This window comes from Pundamilia nyererei, unplaced genomic scaffold (assembly GCF_000239375.1).
Source record: "Pundamilia nyererei isolate P.nyererei 1_Seehausen unplaced genomic scaffold, PunNye1.0 scaffold00132, whole genome shotgun sequence".
Taxonomy (NCBI): Eukaryota; Metazoa; Chordata; class Actinopteri; order Cichliformes; family Cichlidae; genus Pundamilia; species Pundamilia nyererei.
Genome location: NW_005187533.1, coordinates 115,027 through 134,356, shown reverse-complemented (window position 1 = coordinate 134,356; position 19,330 = coordinate 115,027). Strand labels below are relative to the sequence as shown.

At 42.1% G+C, this 19,330-nt stretch overlaps 1 protein-coding gene across 2 annotated transcripts in view; it reads left to right on the top strand.

Annotated features, from left to right (window-relative positions):
- The window catches only part of card11 (caspase recruitment domain family, member 11), a 21,298-nt gene extending 3,918 nt beyond the window's left edge, over positions 1–17,380 (top strand). Inside the window, exons 1-25 of one of the 2 annotated variants that reach the window (XM_005743467.2) lie at positions 1,562–1,614; positions 2,475–2,674; positions 2,779–2,916; positions 3,353–3,529; positions 4,307–4,455; positions 4,596–4,775; positions 6,818–6,964; positions 7,338–7,463; positions 7,544–7,738; positions 7,853–8,008; positions 8,151–8,220; positions 8,308–8,504; positions 8,680–8,786; positions 8,897–8,937; positions 9,058–9,175; positions 9,279–9,480; positions 9,753–9,879; positions 9,960–10,203; positions 10,490–10,574; positions 11,346–11,441; positions 11,627–11,744; positions 12,709–12,891; positions 13,495–13,616; positions 16,377–16,492; positions 17,025–17,380. In XM_005743467.2, the coding sequence (XP_005743524.1) occupies positions 2,485–2,674; positions 2,779–2,916; positions 3,353–3,529; positions 4,307–4,455; positions 4,596–4,775; positions 6,818–6,964; positions 7,338–7,463; positions 7,544–7,738; positions 7,853–8,008; positions 8,151–8,220; positions 8,308–8,504; positions 8,680–8,786; positions 8,897–8,937; positions 9,058–9,175; positions 9,279–9,480; positions 9,753–9,879; positions 9,960–10,203; positions 10,490–10,574; positions 11,346–11,441; positions 11,627–11,744; positions 12,709–12,891; positions 13,495–13,616; positions 16,377–16,492; positions 17,025–17,229 (3,489 nt within the window). In that variant the 5' untranslated portion in view covers positions 1,562–1,614; positions 2,475–2,484 and the 3' untranslated portion in view covers positions 17,230–17,380. Of the gene's footprint in view, positions 1–1,561; positions 1,615–2,474; positions 2,675–2,778; positions 2,917–3,352; positions 3,530–4,306; positions 4,456–4,595; positions 4,776–6,817; positions 6,965–7,337; positions 7,464–7,543; positions 7,739–7,852; positions 8,009–8,150; positions 8,221–8,307; positions 8,505–8,679; positions 8,787–8,896; positions 8,938–9,057; positions 9,176–9,278; positions 9,481–9,752; positions 9,880–9,959; positions 10,204–10,489; positions 10,575–11,345; positions 11,442–11,626; positions 11,745–12,708; positions 12,892–13,494; positions 13,617–16,376; positions 16,493–17,024 lie in introns of those variants that run through there. The other variant, XM_005743466.1, reaches the window with a different exon arrangement.
- The last annotated feature ends 1,950 nt before the right edge of the window (positions 17,381–19,330 follow it).

The following is a 19,330-nucleotide window of genomic DNA, read 5'->3' as shown; positions in this document are numbered from 1 at the left end:
CACACACACACACACACACACACACACACACACACACACACGTCTGCGCACTGCTTTAAAATGGACAATCAACTCCTCTGACCGCAGTACTATAAACAAGAGTGGCTGTCTGTGAAGACGAACAGAGAAGAGAGGAAGGGAGCAGCTACTCACATCTGGTTTGAAAAGGAGGAAGCAAGGATGAGCTTTCTCGGTAATCAAGTCCAAATTAAGAAAAGAGAGAAGAGGAAACATGTGTGTGGTTACTGAAGGGGTCTGTGCGTGCATGTGTGTTTGTGTGTGTTTATAATGTGCCTGCATGCAATGTGTATTTGTGCATGTGCACAACTGCAGGGGTGTGTGTGTCTGTGTGTGTTGGTCTGAGTGTTTGTGGTTTTATCATCTGCAGTGACTGTGGCAGGGTATGCATGCTGTAGATACAAATAATAGCTTAAGAGTTGAGAGGGTGTGATATTTGTGCTTGTATCGAACTGCGGAGAAGCTTGTCATTGATTTTGTTCACTGTCTGCACAAATATCTGAAGGCAGTTACAAAATAATAGAGGTAAAGCTGTTGAGAGGAGCTTAATCTCACTTTTAATTTACTTTCACATTTACAATAAAGATTAAACTGGGTACATCAGATGCTGCTCTGGCATTATAACCAGCATGTGTCATTTCTAAGCAGGACAAAAGCACAAGCTCCAGTTTTTACACATGCAGTTAGAGTATGCAAAAGTATGCGTGATTGTGTGTGTTTACATGTGCTGCGGCATCAGATAACCATGATTTGCCTAACTGTTGGCTTCAAGTCACAAAGCGGGCTTGTAGGATAACACCCACTACCCAAAGAGCATGCAAATGCCAGCAGTGCATGGACAGTGTGCATGCCTGTATAAGATGGAGAGAGGAAACCAAGTGGGAGTAAGAGGAAGATCAAGAGAGCACCAATTTGTCTCTGGAAAAGTAAAAATTAAAAGAGTGGAGAGGCAAATGGAAAGATGTCAGCCAATTAAAGTCTATGTCAAGAGTGTGTGGGACCAAAGTTCTGTTATACTTAGTAAGGCATGAAGCGGCTCTTTTAGATGCATCGGTTATCATATTTCAGGACCATATCAGCTATAAAGATAAATATAAAAAAAGATTTTACACCTTGGAGGTAATACAATAAATATGAGATCAGTTGGAAGCCTCAGATAGGAAAATGAGTCAATAATGATGAGTTTTCTCGAGTGATGTCAGTATATGCAGTTTTGGGTAGGACAAGGGATTTACCAGACGTAAGTTCTTTCACCTCATGGCTCTCGGAGAACGACGGAGGAGCTAGAGAATGACTTAAGCTGCTTACAATGTAGCAACACAGAAGCATATAATTCTTATTGTGCTTCCTTTTTTTACCATTGTTTATGAAGGCCATAAGATAATCAAGGCCTAAAATGGTTGTTTCTCTCTGTATGGAAACAATGGTGGCAGTGAAATGGTTCAGCAATAAAAACAAAAAAAAAATCTGCTTTAAAAAAAGTAGTGGTTTCATGTAATTACAGCAGTATCAGTATATACATCCTACCTGGCATAGCTTCTGGTTCTGTTGGGCAGCCACAGGTGCTCTGTCCTTGACCACTTAGACGAAAACTTGGTAAATGAGTGTTTTCATATTTAAATACAGAAATGTAATAATTTAGACATTTGTCTATGAGACAGCAGTAACTATATGCACTAAAGGTTTCTTTTAATACCCTTTCTTTTAATTTAGCATTTAGCTTAGCATGTTAGCATGCTAACATCTGCTAATTGATGCCAAACATGCAGCTAGTTTTTGCACGTAGCTGTTGGCTAAAATTGATACACTTCCCTCTGTATGAGATGTGTGTATTATGTGTCACTTGGTGGTCTGTTCGGAAATTTTATTGAAGACCACAAATGTCAACTTTCTGGTAATAGTTGGTGGGGGTACTAACGGAAAAACTAGGAGGCTAAAAGTTCAATCAGCTTCCCAGAACCATTAATATGCATCCCCAGATTTTATCTGATGGCAACCCATCAGACCAAAGAAGGAAAGAGATTCCATCTATATGACAGAAATAAGTAGCATGAAATTCATAAACAGAAATTATTGTGGCTCACAAACAAAATCAACTTTTATATATTTAAAAACACTGTGTTATTCTGTTTTTACCAAAGTAGAAACTTCTTTCGGGATCATATAAATGTGTATATCTTTTAATTTGGTGCATCTTTCTTAGTCTTGCTGATGTCTGAAAGTAAACTAAGCTATCATATTTCAAATGTGGTTTCTCATAACCTAACAAATATGTCCTCTCAGTTCCTTCTCCTTTTTCATTCACCATTTTGTGCCTGATAACTGTTCAGGGAGCATTCACAGATCTGCGATGTCCTCAGCTAACTCGTATAAGTTAATTTCCAGTACGAGACATGTAAAAACAGACGACATGCTGCACAGCTAACCCCCCCCTGTGGGTTCTGCTACTTTTTAAGGGTGTAAGAAATGGAAAATGGGACATCTGATGATGTGGAGGCATTGTGGGAGAAGGTGGAGAGCCAACGCTACAACCTGTGTACTACGATCACCCCGTCAAAGCTCACGCCCTACCTTCGTCAGTGCAAAGTCCTGGATGAACTGGATGAGGATGAGATTCTCAACTCACTAGTGCTTGCCACAAAAACAAACCGCACAAGTGGGTAGAAAGGCGTATTTCCACATTTGTTAATTATTAAAGGCAGAACTCCTATTTTGCTTTCTTTTCTTTGACCTCTCACATGTTAACCCTTCCTCTCTCAGGCCGTCTACTTGACATCCTCCACACTAAAGGCGAGCGGGGGTACGTGGCCTTCCTGGAGAGTCTGGAATTTTACTACCCTGACCTGTACAAGCTGGTCACGGGGAAGGAACCCACACGACGCTTCTCCACCATTGTCGGTGAGGCAAAAATCTTTGCATCCAGCACATACGTGCATGAACACACATCTTCCGTGTACTACAAAGACTCATACAGGCTTTGATGGACAGTGAAGTGTAGAAAATTTCTGAAGTGAAGCGTGACATGTGTGAGTTGAAGGTTGGTTGGTGGATCGATTGCCTGCTCCTTCTGCAAGATGCTGAATCCAAAGTTGCCCAGGAGTATTTGACTCAAATGGAGTAGATAGCTCCAGTTCATAACTCCAGTTATGGGAGGAAACTTTGTGAACTGGTCGTTCTGTAGCTGCTTTATAGCTCTGTTCAGGCAAAAGCAGTCACTTCAGTTATGCAGTGTAAGAGCTGAATTGATCCAAATCAGCTTACTTTGCAATCCTGTTATAAAGTCAGAGGTGTATAATATACTTTGTTTTTTTTTTCCTCCTCTGCTCTCCTGCAGTGGAAGAGGGTCACGAGGGTCTGACGCAGTTTCTGATGAATGAAGTCACGAAGCTGCAGCAGCAGTCCAAAGTCAAGACCCTGCAGCACGCTGAGCTCAACAAGAAGTTCGTCACTCTGGAAGATGAAAAAAGGAAGTTAAAGCTGGCCAATCAGGAGCTTCAGGCCTTCCAGCAGAGTAAAGTTTTTGTTTTTGTTTGATATATTTCCTGACCGCAGTTTACTAGCTTCCCACCATCTGTGTCTCTACGCTGAATTTGTATTAATAAGACTGACAATGCAGTTGCGTGGCTGCACTAAGGTGTTGTTTGCCATTCTCACAAAGCGAATAACTTACAGTATATCATTAATATGTTTACTGGGATGCATTTACCGAAAAGATAATGCTTCCAACCACTGCTGCTGATGTCTTGGATGCTTAAAACACACACACACACCTACTCGCTGCAGACAGTAAAGACAGATGACTATTGTCTCAAATGGTTAAACATAAAATCTAAACCAAAAGCTTACCACGATTTGCTGAAACTGCAACCCACCACACAGGCTTGGTTTGCCCCGCCTGGTGCACCACATTCAGGTTCGATATGGATAAACTCTGTTGTCTCTCAAAGACTATCAGTGAAACTAGGACGCTGTGGTCTTTATGCCCCATGCAGTTAAACACTGCAGCTGGAACACCAAGCACAAACAAATAAATACTAAAAATAGTGCAAGTACACTCTTTAGGCTTTCATATGCTCATATAATTAGCTTTGCGACTTTTATCATTTTTTTAATATATCAGCGTTGAGCTTGTTTTTGGATGTCATGTAATGTGCTGCAAAACAGAAAAGGATGTTAATCTTTACACATAAAGGGAAGCCATATTCCTTATTTCCACCAATGAAACAACTGCTGCCCAACAGCAAAGCGAATAAAGAGCTACATTTTCACATTTTTGGTTGCCGCTTAGGGTACAATAAGCTGAGAGAGGAGAGAAACACCTACAGTGATGAGCTCCTGAGAGTAAAGGATGAAAACTACAAGCTGGCCATGAGGTACGCCACGCTGAGTGAGGAGAAGAACATGGCTGTGATGAGAAGCCGAGACTTGCAGCTGGAGGTACTGCCTGACGTATTAAAGCACATGCAGATAAACGCCGTCATCACTCTGTGTATTAATGATAATCAATGAACAAAAACCAAAAACAGTAAGAGCGTTCCTCTAGCTCGGTGCTGATCACTGTCTTGTTTGCGTTATAGATTGACCAACTGAAGCACAAGCTGAACAAGGTGGAGGAAGAGTGTAAGATGGAGAGGAGACAGAGTCTGAAGCTGAAGAACGACATCGAGAATCGGCCAAAGAGAGAGCAGATCTTTGAGCTGGAAAGAGAGAACGAGATGCTCAAGATCAAACTGCAGGAGCTACAGTCCATCATACAGGTACTTGAGCATTATGTAATAAAGCACTGACATTGCCTGCTCTGCTATCATAACTTAAACCGACTGTAATACATTTTCACCACTTCAGAGCAGCACAACAAGCTGTTAGCGTGAGCTGTCAAATGCTTATCTCCGCATGTGTGTAAAAATATCTTAGCAGCTAAATGCAACACTGAGTTTGCAGCCCAACTGCTGTTTGTCTGCTGCTGTAAGTGCAAAACAAAAGTGTAAGGTACAAAAACCATCGACACCAAAGGACTGAGCTACTGAGCTGGGTTGGACTAACTAATAATAGAACCTATTATTCATTCATTTTTCAGTTCCAATTGCATAGTTTTCTATTTGCATGATTTACAGATAAAAAATAATCTTATATCATCGTCTATGTGTGTTTATTTGCTGTGGGAACTTTTAACTGCTCTGCATTTTTAGCTTATCTACCTTTAAGCCAACTTTTTTCTTGCCTGCCTCTCATAAACAGAAGGCTTTGAAAACAAGTGGGTGTGGCTTCTGTGCTCACCGACAAACTTGTTTGCCTCAGATGACCATATTGGGAAAATCTGCTCTCATTGACATCATAGAGAGCTAAGAGTATTTGGTCATGTTTAATATGAACATCCACCATCTTTAACAGTAGACACACTCACTGGCCACTTCATTGGGTACACCTTGTTAGTACCAGATTGGGCCTCTTTTTGTCTTTAGAACTGCTTTAATTCTCCGTGGCATAGATTCAACAAAATGCTGGAAATATTCCTCTGAGATTTTGGTCCATATTGACATGATAGCATCACACAGTTGCTGCAGTTTTGCCAGCTGCACATCCATGATGTGAATCTCCCGTTTCAACAACACCTCAAAGCGTTCTATTAGAGACCATCTGAGTACAACAAAGTCATTGTCATGTCCAAGAAAGCACCATCCCTGCACCATTACACCACCAACAGCAGCCTAACCTGCTGAGGCGAAGAAGGATGGATCCATGCTTTCATGTTGTAATCTGAATGTCGCACTAGAAATTGAGACCAAGCATGTTTCTTCAGTTGTCTGTTTCCCCTTTTGGTGAGCAAATATGAATTCCAGCTTCAGTTTCCTGTTGTTAGTTGACATGAGAGACCAGATCCAATGTGGTCTTCTGCTGCTGTAGCCAATCTGTGCCAAGGTTACATAATTCTACATTCAGAGATGCTCTTCTGCATAACTTGGCTGTAATGAGTGGTTATTTGAGTTACTGGTGCCTTCCTCACTCTTCCTAATCTGGGAAAACAAGACATTGGACTCAAAACTAAGTACACATACACGGGACAGGAGGCTAGCAAAATAAAACAGGAATCAAAAGACAATGGATGTAATATAATGATGGGAAAGGGGTTAGTGGTAAACAATATCTATAGTTACAAAATATAAAAGAAAAGAAATTCTGAGCTGAAAACATCATGGAAAACCAAACAGGAACTAAAGTTAGAATAGAAACCTCTAAAGAACCAAGAACAGACTCCCAATCAGGCATTTCTACCCAGAGAACTGCAGCTCATTGGATGTTATGTCTTTTTCAGGACATTCTCTTTAAACTATATAGATGATTATGTGGGTAAATCCCAGTAGATCAGCAGTTTCTGAAATACTGATCTGCCCGACTGGCATCAACAACAACGCCACCTTTTAAACTCTCTTAAATCACCTTTCGTCCTCATTCTGATGCTCAGTTTGAGCTTCAGCAGATCGTCTTGACCGTGTCTACACGCACTGACTTGTTTTGTGTTAATAAACAGCTGAAAAGCTGTACCCATTGAAGTGTGCAGTGAGTGTGCCATGAAATAAGGGAACGGACAATAGATGCATCATTTTATTTTTCTTAACTTTGCTCTATAAATTACTCTAAATGTGATGAGGTGTTCTATCAATAAACTCACACTTATTGGTTGACTCACTATTTCCTTGCTGATAAGCATAAAAAGGAAAGGTTGACAACTGCAGTGTAGCAGCCAGTCATATGATTTCATATCTAACAGTGTTAATGTGTGTGTGTGTTTCTTACCCAGCCCGGCCCTTTACCTGAGTCAGACAAGGCCATCCTTGACATTTTGGAGCATGACAGACAGGAAGCACTAGAAGACAGACAGGATCTGGTCAACCGCCTCTACAACCTGCATGAAGAAATCAGACAGGCAGAGGAACTACGAGATAAGGTTACAACCACACACACACACATAAGAATGTATGGCTGTATGCTGTAAGTGGGCTAAATGGGAGTTTAGCAGTCATATTTCTGTCTGGCAGCTTGTTTCCATCTGTGTTTAAATGTGTGAATATGTAGCAGTGTGGTGCAGAGAGGCACACTGAACAAACAGGCTTTGCAGTAACACACCCTAGAAACCTAAACCAGTGCCCCATGAGACCTTTGAAGAAAGCCCCGTCTCAGGCCTCTTTCTGCATAATCTGGTGGCTCTTTATTTCTCTCCCGCTGTTTCTCTTCCTGTATTTCTCTACCTGTTTTTGTCTAACTATAAATAACCGTTAGTTTTGGTCTGTGTGCGTGTGTGTGTGTGTCCATGTATGCAGTACCTGGAAGAAAAGGAGGACCTGGAGCTGAAGTGCTCCACACTGCAGAAGGATTGCGAGATGTATCGCAACCGCATAGACACCATCGCTGTACAGCTAGACGAGGTGGAGAAGGAGAGAGACCAGGTGAAAACACACACAACACACATGATTTCATACATACAAAATCATTCATACTTCTGTGTTAACTCCTCTGCTGCTTGCAGGCGTTTCGAGCCAGAGACGAGGCCCAGCACCAGTTCTCCCAGTGTCTCATCGACAAGGACAAGTATCGCAAGCAGATCAGAGAGCTGGAGGAGAGGAGCGATGAACTCCACCTGGAGATTGTACGCAAAGACGCTAAGCTGGTCACTCTGGAGTCTCGCCTGCGACGAATGTCCAAAGACATCAACCTAGACCAGGTCAGACACAGTAGTGCGAAGGGATATTGTTTCTTTTCTTCACATATCGATTTAAAAAATGCTCAAGTTTTCGCCAAACATTCCTCCCCTTTAACCGTTTCACTGTTTTTGCAGAGTCTACCAAGGGATTTACCTCCGTCCATCATTTCTCAGGGAGATGATAGTAAACTGGCACAGGGACAGTCTGAATGCTCCAGCGACGAGTCGCCTGACGACAAGTTCTTCTCCGAGGAGCCCCGACTCAGACGCAGACTCAACCTCAAAGCGGGGGTCAGTTATTCTCTCCTTAACCTTATAGATCATGTGAAGCAAAGACCAAACTCAATACCTTCTAATGCACAGAGCAGAGATTTATCAAATGGCTCTGCTACACATGACAAACTGATCAAAATGACTGTGTTTTGTCTTTTAGAATAGAGTAAAGTCTCCAGTCTCTTTACTGAAAGACTTTCCAATCAACTCAGAGAACAGTCACCCTGCAGGTAACACTACCTACCGCCGCATGTCCTACAGCAACATGTGACCAATCCTTTTGTGCAGCTTTATCAAACTTTATCTCCACCTTCCAGCTTCGGCTCCTACCAACGGAGGCAACTTTCTGGAGATCAACGTGCCGAATTATGGCAACAGCAGCTCTCTCCCTCCCTCACCCAGCATCCCTATTTCCCCCACATATCCGCCCTCGTCGGCTCCCCCGCTCACCTGCTCTTCGTCCACCTCCCAGCTCATGTTCAGCCCGGTGGATTCACCCAGCAACAGGCAAATGGTGCGACTCAGTTGTTTTTGCTTACTTTTAATACCAGTGAAATTGCGCTGCTCTGATTTTGGTAAAAAATAATCATCCTGGCTGCTCTTTGTAGAAATCCTGGTCTATCCAGAATCTAATGCAGTGTTGACGTAAATGGCTTGTCCAGCGTATAATGCCGACTTCTCCCTTTCAGCTGCGTTGCCGTAACGACAGCATCCTGTCCACTCTTCCTGAACCCCCTGAGAAAGCGTCCCTTTACCGTCGAGAGAGGGAGAAGGAGCACGACTTCTACCCCCGCAGGTACTGAATAAACGTCACGGAGACGACCGATTGAACTTCATGGCAGTAAAGTTTGAAGAATTTCTGCTGGTTTGCCTTCCCTTCAGTCTGATTTGTTTTGTCTGTTTTAGCATCTCTGACTTTGACAGTGACAACATGGAAATGGAGCTTGGTAATGCACTTTTTAAACATCTGCTATTTGTGATCTGAGATACTATGTTTACCTTCAGTTGACCTGGTTTTTCTTTTTGAAGGAAAAAAAATGATCCATCTATTTCTATTCTTTCCTCAGAGGATGAGCGTGGTCCTCCCTCTGTGCACTCATCTTCCTCTTCCCATCAGTCTGAAGGAATGGACACTTATGACCTGGAGCAGGTCAACAACATCTTCAGGAAACTCTCTTTGGAGAGGTACAGCATGTCCGCTGGTGCAGAAACGCACACAGGAATAAAAGCGAAAAGTGATGCTGATTTACAAACACCTTCTGCTTTGTGTCTTTGCGTGCTCGTGCAGGCCGTTCCGCCCGTCTCTTTCCTCCTTCTCCAGACTCAGTGGGTCCCTGAAGCCGGTGCAGGAGCTGTCGCTGCAAGGCGACAACCTGCTGAAGGACATCAGACTGATCGGTGGCAACGACAGCGGGATCTTCATCTCGTATGTCCAGTCTGGGTCCAACGCAGAGAAGGCGGGGCTACGAGAGGGCCACCACCTCATGTTTGTATGTCATCTACTTCCTGAATGTTTTAATTGTGAAAAGATTCATGGTGGCAGTAAGACGACCTCAGTTAAAACAGCTGGATGTGCAAAAAGAAAAGCTCTTTAGAGAACTGGGAACGTGGATGGACATTTAGAGAGGAACGAGGAACACGCCGAATTCATAATTTTAGACACCTGCTTGTTTTATTTGTTCTATTTCTGTTCCTTTTCCTGTGACAGTTTTTAGAAGGGACTAATCGGTAATCTTTGTTTCTGCTGTGATTGGCTGTCCAGCTTGAGGGGTGCATACGTGGGGAAAACCAGAGCATTTCATTGGAGACGAGCACTCAGGAAGAAGCCCACTGGACTCTGCAGCACTGCTCTGGGCCCATCACCCTGCACTATCGAGCCAGCCACGACTGTAAGTGATGTTTATATTGGAACATTTGTTTAATGTGACTCCACAGCATACATGAACTCAAATATATGCTCGCCCTGCAGCTTATCGCCGTCTCCAGAGCAATCTAGCAGATGGCACTTTAGCATCCGGCGACTCATTCTACATACGTGTCAACCTCAACATCTCCGGACAGTCGGACAGCTGCTCTTTGTCCGTGCGCTGCGATGAGGTGGTGCACGTGCTGGACACCAGGCACCAGGGCCGCTGTGAGTGGCAGTGCGCCCGTGTGGACCCCTACAGCGGCTCTGACCTGGCTGAGCGAGGCACTATACCCAGTTACTCACGGTACAGACTTTGTATGCTTTTGTTTTTTAAACTGAAGTTTGTGAGTGAGTTTTAGCTCAGATTTTCAAAATGCAGTAGCAGCTGATTACCACTGATCTCCTGAAAGATTACACATTACACCAAAGAAGCATTAACCTGAAACATCTGCAGAAACAGCCTGTTGTAACCTCAGAGCATAATAAAAAGAAGCCCGAGGGAGGACGAGTTCGTACACGGAGGGAGAATCTTGACAAGCATTCAGTGTGCATGTGTGTGTGTGTTTTTGTGTGTTTACGTGTGTGAATAGAGCCCAGCAGCTGCTCCTGGTAAAGATTCAGAAGTTAGTGTGTCGAGGGGGGAAAGAAGAGAATGAAATTCAACGGAACAACAGGGTGAGAAACCTCAGCCTCTTTCTTTTTCCTCTCGCTCTCTCACTTAGTTTAAAAAAGTGCATTGAAAATTTGAATACGGGTATTTGACTAAAGCAAAGATGCGTAAATAAGTCTTATAGTCTGGGTTGCAAATTAAGGGTTCGCAAACTAACGCGTAATGTGGGGGAAAATCCTTCCTAGGTCATTGGATTGGCGGGGGAGGTGGTTTGATGTGCACAACCGGAACAACAAAGGCATTTTTCCCAGAAATGATTAATATCCAACTATTTCCCAATAAAAAATTCACCATTTAATAGTTCTTATCCTGGCCATCTCTGTATATTTTGGATATTTCTTTCCAATATTGATTGCAAGCAGTTTGCATGCAACCACGCCTGCATGATAGTTGCAACCCTCCCCTCGAAAAATTTTTTCTATGCATTTCCAAATAATCTGAGACTAGGCGATGGGTTTCCAGATTGCATTCTAGATTGGATTTATTTTGCAGTTCATCCATGAGATACCCTTTCAGGTACCTGCATTGCATGATAAACAAGCCGTATACATGCCCATGCATCTGCAATCAAAAAGAAAACACTCTAGAGTGCTCTTTGATAACACGCTAGAACTAAGCTTTCTGTTTAAGCTTGGGTCAGCATCAGTTTACATTGATGTCAGGTTGGTTGAGTAAGTAGTTATTTCAGGGCGTTATTCTGCTATGTTGTGCTCACAAAAGCGTGTTTGTTACAGTTTGGATCACAACATTCATGTATGCTTTTCATTTCTGCCTAGAATAATTTACAACCAGAAGAAACCAGCCACTCTCCTGATCCCAGAGCCAGCCCGCGCTTGTCTAGAGCGAGCATCTTCCTCACTCAAATACTGCAGGTAATAAAGTTCAAACAAAACCTCCAGTTGTCGCGATGTCGAGAGTTGTTCGGCGGTGCGGAAACTTAAGACAATGAATCAAGATTGGTCCTAATAAACTCTTCGTTTTCCATAAAACCGATGCGCAACTGCCTCCACGTCTCAGTAACTCAGGCCTTTTTTTCTATATCTGCTTTGATTTGCAGTTTGTGAGCAGGGTGGACATCAAGTACAAGCGAATGAACAGCAATGAGCGTGTGAGGATCATCAACTCAGGCAGCACAACACTACCCAGGCAAGGCTTTGAGGTGCTTCGACCCGAAGGTGAGCACAAAGCGTTGCAGTCGGTCGGTTGGGGGGGAGAGACAAAACAAAGACGGTGCACATGTGCTAACTACGGAAAATTCACAGCTGAAGCATTTGAAGTGGCTGTCAAAAGCGCAGAAAGTGAAAGCAGCAGTGGTAAAGAGCTGCTAAAGGGTGCATAGGTGCCATTTTCCATGCAAGCAATTCTGGTGAAGCTGAAGCGCGAAAAAAAGGAAGAAAAAAAGCTGAAAGGAGTTGAGGATTGAGGACACCGTGAGCACAGAGAGCAACTGAAGTAAATCGCGTCTAAAAAAGCAAAAGTTGTGGAAAGTTGTTTTGATGGTTTTTGTTGTCAAAAAGCTCAGAGCGTGTGAAGTGTCAGTTGTATAAGAAGCCCTGACAGGAGCTGAAGGAGTCATTGGAAGAGTAAGATGAAAGTGTGTGAAATGTCACTTGATGTAAACACAGACGGGTGTGCGGTGGAAACGGTTGGAAGTTGTGCTCAAGTGTAAGACTGGAAAGTGCTTGAACTGTGTGCTCTGCATAACATGTGTGAGCCAAAGCAGCAATTTAAACATTTAAATTACATAGCGAGGTGTGAAAAGGCCATGAAACTAAAACTGCTATAACAGTAACACTATAAAAATATGATAACGTGGAATTAACTGTTTAGGTGAGAGCATGAATGAAAGGCTTTAATAGAACATGGGGGTGGGGCTGTGACTGGAAATGTTGCTGCACAAGATTCATGTTAATTTTTAAAAAGAGTACTGAAGGTGTACAATGCAGTGCTTAGTTTCTTTTATCTGCACTGAGCCCTTCTTTTGCTGGCTGCTTTTTCTCTTTTCACTCTGTTGCTCAAATTCAGACTAGATATTCGTTTGCTAAAATTATTTTTGGCAGCTCTTCACTTTCTGTTCTCAAACTGAGTCATAATTGTGCTATACCTCTCGTTGCACGCTGTGGCTGTTGGTGCAAACAGATGCCGCTGACGGAGATGGTGAGCTGAGCAGGAGCTTGAGCCTGATTCCCTACAGTCCCGTCACCCTCCAGCGGACCCAGAGAAGAAGACCGGTCCTATTCACGCCCGCTGCTCTCGCCAAAACCATTATCCAGAAAATACTTAACATGGGGGGAGCCATGGACTTTAATATCTGCAAACCAGGTCAGTGTATGAAGGCTCACAATGAGGAATCTTTATACCTCATTGAGATAAGAAGTATATAAACTATAGACGAGTCGTTGAGAGAAGAGGAAGCAACTACTCAGATGTAGGTCAGGTATTGTGCTGTGTGTAAATGTTAAGGAGTATAGCCAAAGAGACAGTAGAGGCAGGATTTAAGATGACCCAGATGATAGTTAGAATGACGATGCACAGAGATGACACAGATAGTTTAGTTGCGACACTTCAGCTGACCCACTGTAATGTGAAAACGTTGCCGGCCCCGTCAGATTTTTAGAGAATTAACACTGCGGTCACATGACAAACCGACCGGTCCCAGTGGACCAGGGGCGCGACAAGTTGCCGGTGTAAAAAATGTTGAACATCTGGCGAACTCAAGAGACTGCTTGAAGTCTCAATTACGTCGACATTCCCCACGGCAAAAACCACAAAGGTTTCTGTTCCTTGTGCTAAATGTGCTGTGGTGACTGTTAACAAATGAACAGTTTCATCTCTCTGCCCTTAGAGCCACAATTTGACAAGACAAGAAACAGACTTGACATCTTTTCTTTTTTTGTCCTGTTTCCTTTGCATCCTGCTGAGCAGACAGCTTGACCAAGGAGGAGTTTCATCTAAAACAGAACGTGGAGCCCTTCATTCACTACAAAGAGAAACAAGCCACTTTTGAATGCATCACCAGAGAAAACATAGAGGCTGTCGCTGCAAAAGTGAGTTTATATTGTGTGTGTGTGAAAATGCAACGTCTCCTAATGTGTTTACTCCTTTATAAACATTAAGGGACCACTTTAGTCAAAGGGGAGTGTGGAAGACTGACATGACTCCCGTTGTTGTGGGAATGTTATTCTAATGTAATTATTCAGATTTGTAAAGTTAATAATGATCGAGACAACCTGACACTAAAAGACATACAACAAATGTAACCAGTGATAAACCTGTCATATTCACAGGCCTAATTATCGCACACATAGAAACTATAAGGCTTTATTTGTTAACTTTACACTAAAGTGTACACTGTGTGTGATGAAACTGAAACAAACAAGCTTTAAATGTGCTATCATCCTAACCCCAATCATATAACTTACCCCTACTTCTCACCCTTTAAGAAATAGCTGTAAAAATGTAGTAAACATGCTATAGTAATGCTATGTGATTACTGTGGAAATCCTGATGAATATATTAACAGCAAGATATAGATTTTTTTGAAATATTGTTTCTTTTAGTAAGCGCACATATTTACAGGAATTCAAAAGTTAAGTTTAACCCTTTAAACCCTAAACCAATTGATCCTTTAAACCAGGGGTGGGCAACTCCAGACCTCAAGGGCCGGTGTCCTGCAGGTTTTAGATGTGTCCATGATCCAACACAGCTGATTTAAATGGCTAAATTACCTCCTGAACATGTCTTGAAGTTCTCCAGAGGCCTGGTGACGAACTAATCATTTGATTCAGGTGTCTTGACCCAGGGTGAGGTCTAAATCCTGCAGGACTCTGACCCTCAAGGCTTGGAGTTGCCCAAACTTGCTAAAAATGCTAACTGTCACCGTTGACGGGTTATTGTTTAAAGGGTTAAATAATTCATTTATAAATATTTTGCTTGTTATTTCAGTTATTTTGTGTTTAGTGGTGCAGTGGTTAGCACTGTTAACGCAAAATAAGAAAGGCCCGGCTGGTTGGAGCTGTATGGACTTTGCATGCTGGGTACTTGAGTTTCTAAACTGGCTAAAGGCATGAATGACTGTCGTCTGGCTCTCTGTGTTAGCCCTGTGACAAACTGGCAACCAGTCCAAGTGTACCTATGGCTTTCTTAGGATAACACTGATATACTGTCATAATATGAAAACTTAAAAAAAAGAAAATAAATTGAGAACATGAGAGTCGCAGCATTTTACAGTAATAAACTGTTCATAGAGATTACAGGGGGGAACTAAAATAATAGTATAATGGTAACCAAAGATCCTGCAATATGGTATTACATATCTTTTATTCTATACAGCATGATTATTTAAAAACATATAAAAAACAATATTACAGTTCAGTTTTACTTTTATTTGTCATGTGTGATTTACGACAAACACTGAAATGTGTTTGATGAGATGAAAAACAAGAAATTAAGATAAAAGAAGTAAGTTAGTAAGTAAGTAAAGTTTAATAAATAGCAAAATGCACGATATACACAATATAGAGTTTAAATGTAAATTAAAAATATAAAGATGTAAAAAGCATTGGTCAACAGAAAGCTTGTTTAAACAGTAAAGTTTTACTGTAGTAATAAATAAGGTTAAAAAAGTAATGAATAAATAAATGTACATGGGATGGGGGGGGGTGCAATATGCAGCATGTTGCACATGAGGAAACTGACAACTGTAAGCAGCAGTTGGGTGTTGCTGTAGAGGCGTCTGATGGCTTGATAATAAAACGTGTTCTTTAATCTGTATCATCTGCTGTAAAAAACAGTTAAAAGCTGGTAAATCCAGTTTCTACATCCGGACACGGTGCACGCAATATTAAAACACAGACACACAATAAATAAATATGCAAAATAAGGAAACATTAAAGATGTAAAGCGTAGTTGTTCAGTGCAAGTCTCGGTCTTTTTTCTTCTCCTTAAAAAAAACAAAGTCAAAGAAAGTCAACTGCTCTAAAAATGACATCGTTGTTTGTCAGTCCTATTCATACCTTTTGAAATAAAGTGGGTCAGTTAAGTGATACCCCCCCCCCCCCCCCTTCCACCAATGTAAAGAAATTGAACTGCACATTTAATCCCTCATATGTTAGTATGAGAAAGAGAGGTGGAGGTTCAACAGTATGTTTTGGTTTTTCTGCCTGATAAAACAAATGCTGCTGTAGTAAAATCCCCCCCCCCCCAATTTCCCAGGTGAATATGCTGACTGACTAGCTGTAGTCCCGAGGTCCAAGTAGTGCTAGTTTGTCTCCACCTGTGCTTCATATGCCAAGCACGGAAACACCTGTGATACTCGAAGCAGGGGAGCTAAAATGGAAAAAGTGTGTCCAGTGGAAATGGGGTGCAGGCTTCTCAATCACAATGCTTCTGAGGGAAGTGTGAGTCAGAACCCAGGCCTGTAGGAAGCTAGTGCCCTCTGAATGAGCTGTCACCGGCTGTGGCTAATTAAAAAATAGACGTTATCTAAAGGCTAACCACAAGACACACATTTAGGTCTGATGAGCCTGTGGTAGGCCTACCTCAGCTGACAGCGTCTTGCAGTTAAAGGCCGAAACACAGCGGTGTCAAGATGTTAAGCCTTCAAGGCCGACCTCATTTAATTTATTCGTAGTGCAGAGAAATCAGGTTGTAAGACCAAGTCCTCACCTAACTCCTCAACAGAATGAATAGATATATATGTGAAAGCAGTTAACTTTAAAATCTTTTAATGAGACTTCCTTGTTCATGTATGTACGTAGTAGATCTGTATTTGTCTGTAAAGGCTGTTTTTTTCCACCCGTCACCAGGGCAAACACTGCCTGCTGGAGGCTGAGCTGAGCTGCGTCAAGGACCTTCTGCGGAGAGAAATCTACCCAATCATCATCTACGTCAAGATCTGTGACAAAAATGTCAAGAAATTAAGGTAGACCTAGCAAAGCTTGTTTAATCTTGCATGTTTACCCTGTGACTCAAACCACACAGCTGCAAACCGCAATTCTTTTTTTCCAAGAACAAGAAAAAATAAAAAAACAGTCCCTGATATTTTGATATGACACCAGATAAGAGTTGGCGTTGAGCCGAGGATGTCAGTTTAATGTTGTTGTTGCTTTTGAACTTTTAATCGTAGCTGGCTGCAATTACCTTTCTTTTTGTGTGTGTCCTGCCCAGAAAGGTACCAAGATCTAGATCCTTACTCAAAATATCTGTGTGCGTGATCCCCTCAACTGTCCGTTACGTGATTTTAAATGAAGCCAGATGTTTGACGTGTGTTATGGTGGATTGTGTCTTTAAATAGCAGTCCAGCTCATGAACCCATTACCGTCAGCCTTATCTTTCTGAGAAAAAGCATGCAGACCGCTGTTGCAGACTGTCGACAGGATCTCATCAGAAACACTGGGTTCTTAACCACACTCACCACCTCATCGCTGCTTCCTTCCTGTTTCCTCTCCACACAGGAAGTTGCCTCTGCGCGTGGAGTCAGAGGAAGACTTTGTGAAGCTGTGTCGCGCAAAAGAGAAGGAGCTGGAGGGCATCCCATGTCTGTATGCCACCCTGGAGCCGGAGGCCTGGGCAGGGACGGAGGACCTCATCAGGGTGATCAAAGACCGAATACTGGACGAGCAGAAGAAAACCATCTGGGTGGAGCAGGACCTGCTGTAGGCAAACACAGATACACGCAATAGCCTGTACATGTGCCGTTAAACACAGTAAAACACAAAAAGCCTTCTATATCATGCTTTTCTGCGTTTATATTTATGGTGAAACTCAAAAATGTAAGTGTGGAAATTGTTAAATAAATAAATGCATTATATATTTTGTAAATATGTCTTTTATTTAGAAAAATAAACAGTTTGAAAACACGAAAAAGAATCCTTTCTTTGCCTTGAATTGCATGTTAAAAATAAGATTAAAAAATGAAACTGAGCTGTACTTTCAATAAGAGTGAGACCGGACCTACATGAGATTGTGCTGCCCTCTAGTGACTAAAATTGGAACGGCCCGATAAGCAGCTTCATTCATTTAGCATGAAAATGATCCCAAACGCACTGCCAGTGGAGTAAAATCAAACTTGGATAGAAAAACACAGAGTGGAACACTATGAGTCATGGATTGGCCTCCCAATCATTTGCAGAGCTCAAAATGATTGAAGCAGTGTTTGATCATGTTGATGGAGAACAGAACAAAAGGCAGAAACATCCAAAGAAAAGCTTTGAATGTCCTTCATGAAGCCTGGAGAACTATTCCTGAAGACTACTTAAAGAAATGACAAGTAAGCTGCCTAAGACAGATCAGGCTGTGTTGAATAATAATTACATCTGCCGTAAAACTAACACAGCAAAAGATCATCAGCAACAGTGGAACATGGTGGTGGTAGTGTGATGGTCAGGGGCTGCTTGTCGTGATTGATGACAAGCAGCCCCTGAATGAATTCTTCTCTCTACCAGAAAATCCTGAAGGAGAACGTGCATCCATCACTTTGTGTCCTGAAGCTCAACTGTGCTTCACTTATGCAGCAGGAAAAACATGCCAGAAGGTCCGAGTTTGGGCTTAAATCCGATTGAGATGCTTTGGCATGACCTTAAACAGGCCGTTCATGCTTGAAAACCCTCCAGTGTGTCTGAATTAAAACAATTCTGCAAAGAGGAATGAGCCAAAATTCCTCCACAGTGATGTGAAAGACTCACTGGCAGATATCACAAATGCTTGATTGCAGTTTTAGCTGCCAATTGCAGCACAACCAGTTATTAGGATTAAGGGGCAATTGCTTTTTCACACAGGACCAGATAGGTTTGAACAGATTTTTTATCGAATATGAAAATCAGTTTGATGATCTGAAACATGTAATTGTAACAAATTGTAATGCAAAAAATAAAAGCTTTCTTGCAAACTACAAAGACATAAAGAGTGGCTCTAGACTTGCTCACAGGTCCACATGAAAAGAACTTCTCTTCTTTAACTCACTGAATGTTTATCATGTTGTTTTCTAAGGCTTAAAATCAGTGTCTGGATGTTTTGGGGTTTTTTAATGACCACATTTGGATTCAATCTAGTGAGAATGAGGCTGCCAGAAGGGGATTTAGAGTAAACTCTATCATATGGATGCAGGATAATCTCCTCATCTGCGTGAAAAGACATGCTTGTGTCCACAGTAGTGATCATAACGGGCACACACTGAACATAACAAGCTCACCAGACTTTAACTCCAGTGTATTAAAAACGTATAACATACATGCACATTATAAAATGTATAGAAGGAATACATGGCTTGACATGAAAATAATCAGGATGGATGTGCCCCCACCCCTTTCTTTTTTTTTCTTATAATCCGCATCTATCTGTTCTTAGGAGTGATGTTATATATAATCTTAGTTGTGTGTGTGCGTGTGTCCAACGTATAAATACTGCCAGAGTACAGAGTACAAGGTTATATTAAGTACATTCATGAGAACACAGGGGCCTAGGAGCGGGGTGAAATATGTGATGCTGATTGAAAACAGATGATTTTGTGTGTGTGTGAGGGGGATGCAAAGTGAATCAGCTGCTCTGTGGGGGCTCCTTGCTACGTTGGAAGTCACAGGATGAAAAGAGTTCACAAATAACTGGATTTTAACCGCATCAGCCCGAGGCAACGGAAATAATCACAGGTACCCACGAACACATTTACTTAGGATCATTCTTAGGGTCTTATTTCGTGTGTTTGAGAGGAGGGTGACATTTAGGATTGCAGGTACAATATGTTATTTTCAGTACTCTGCTCCTG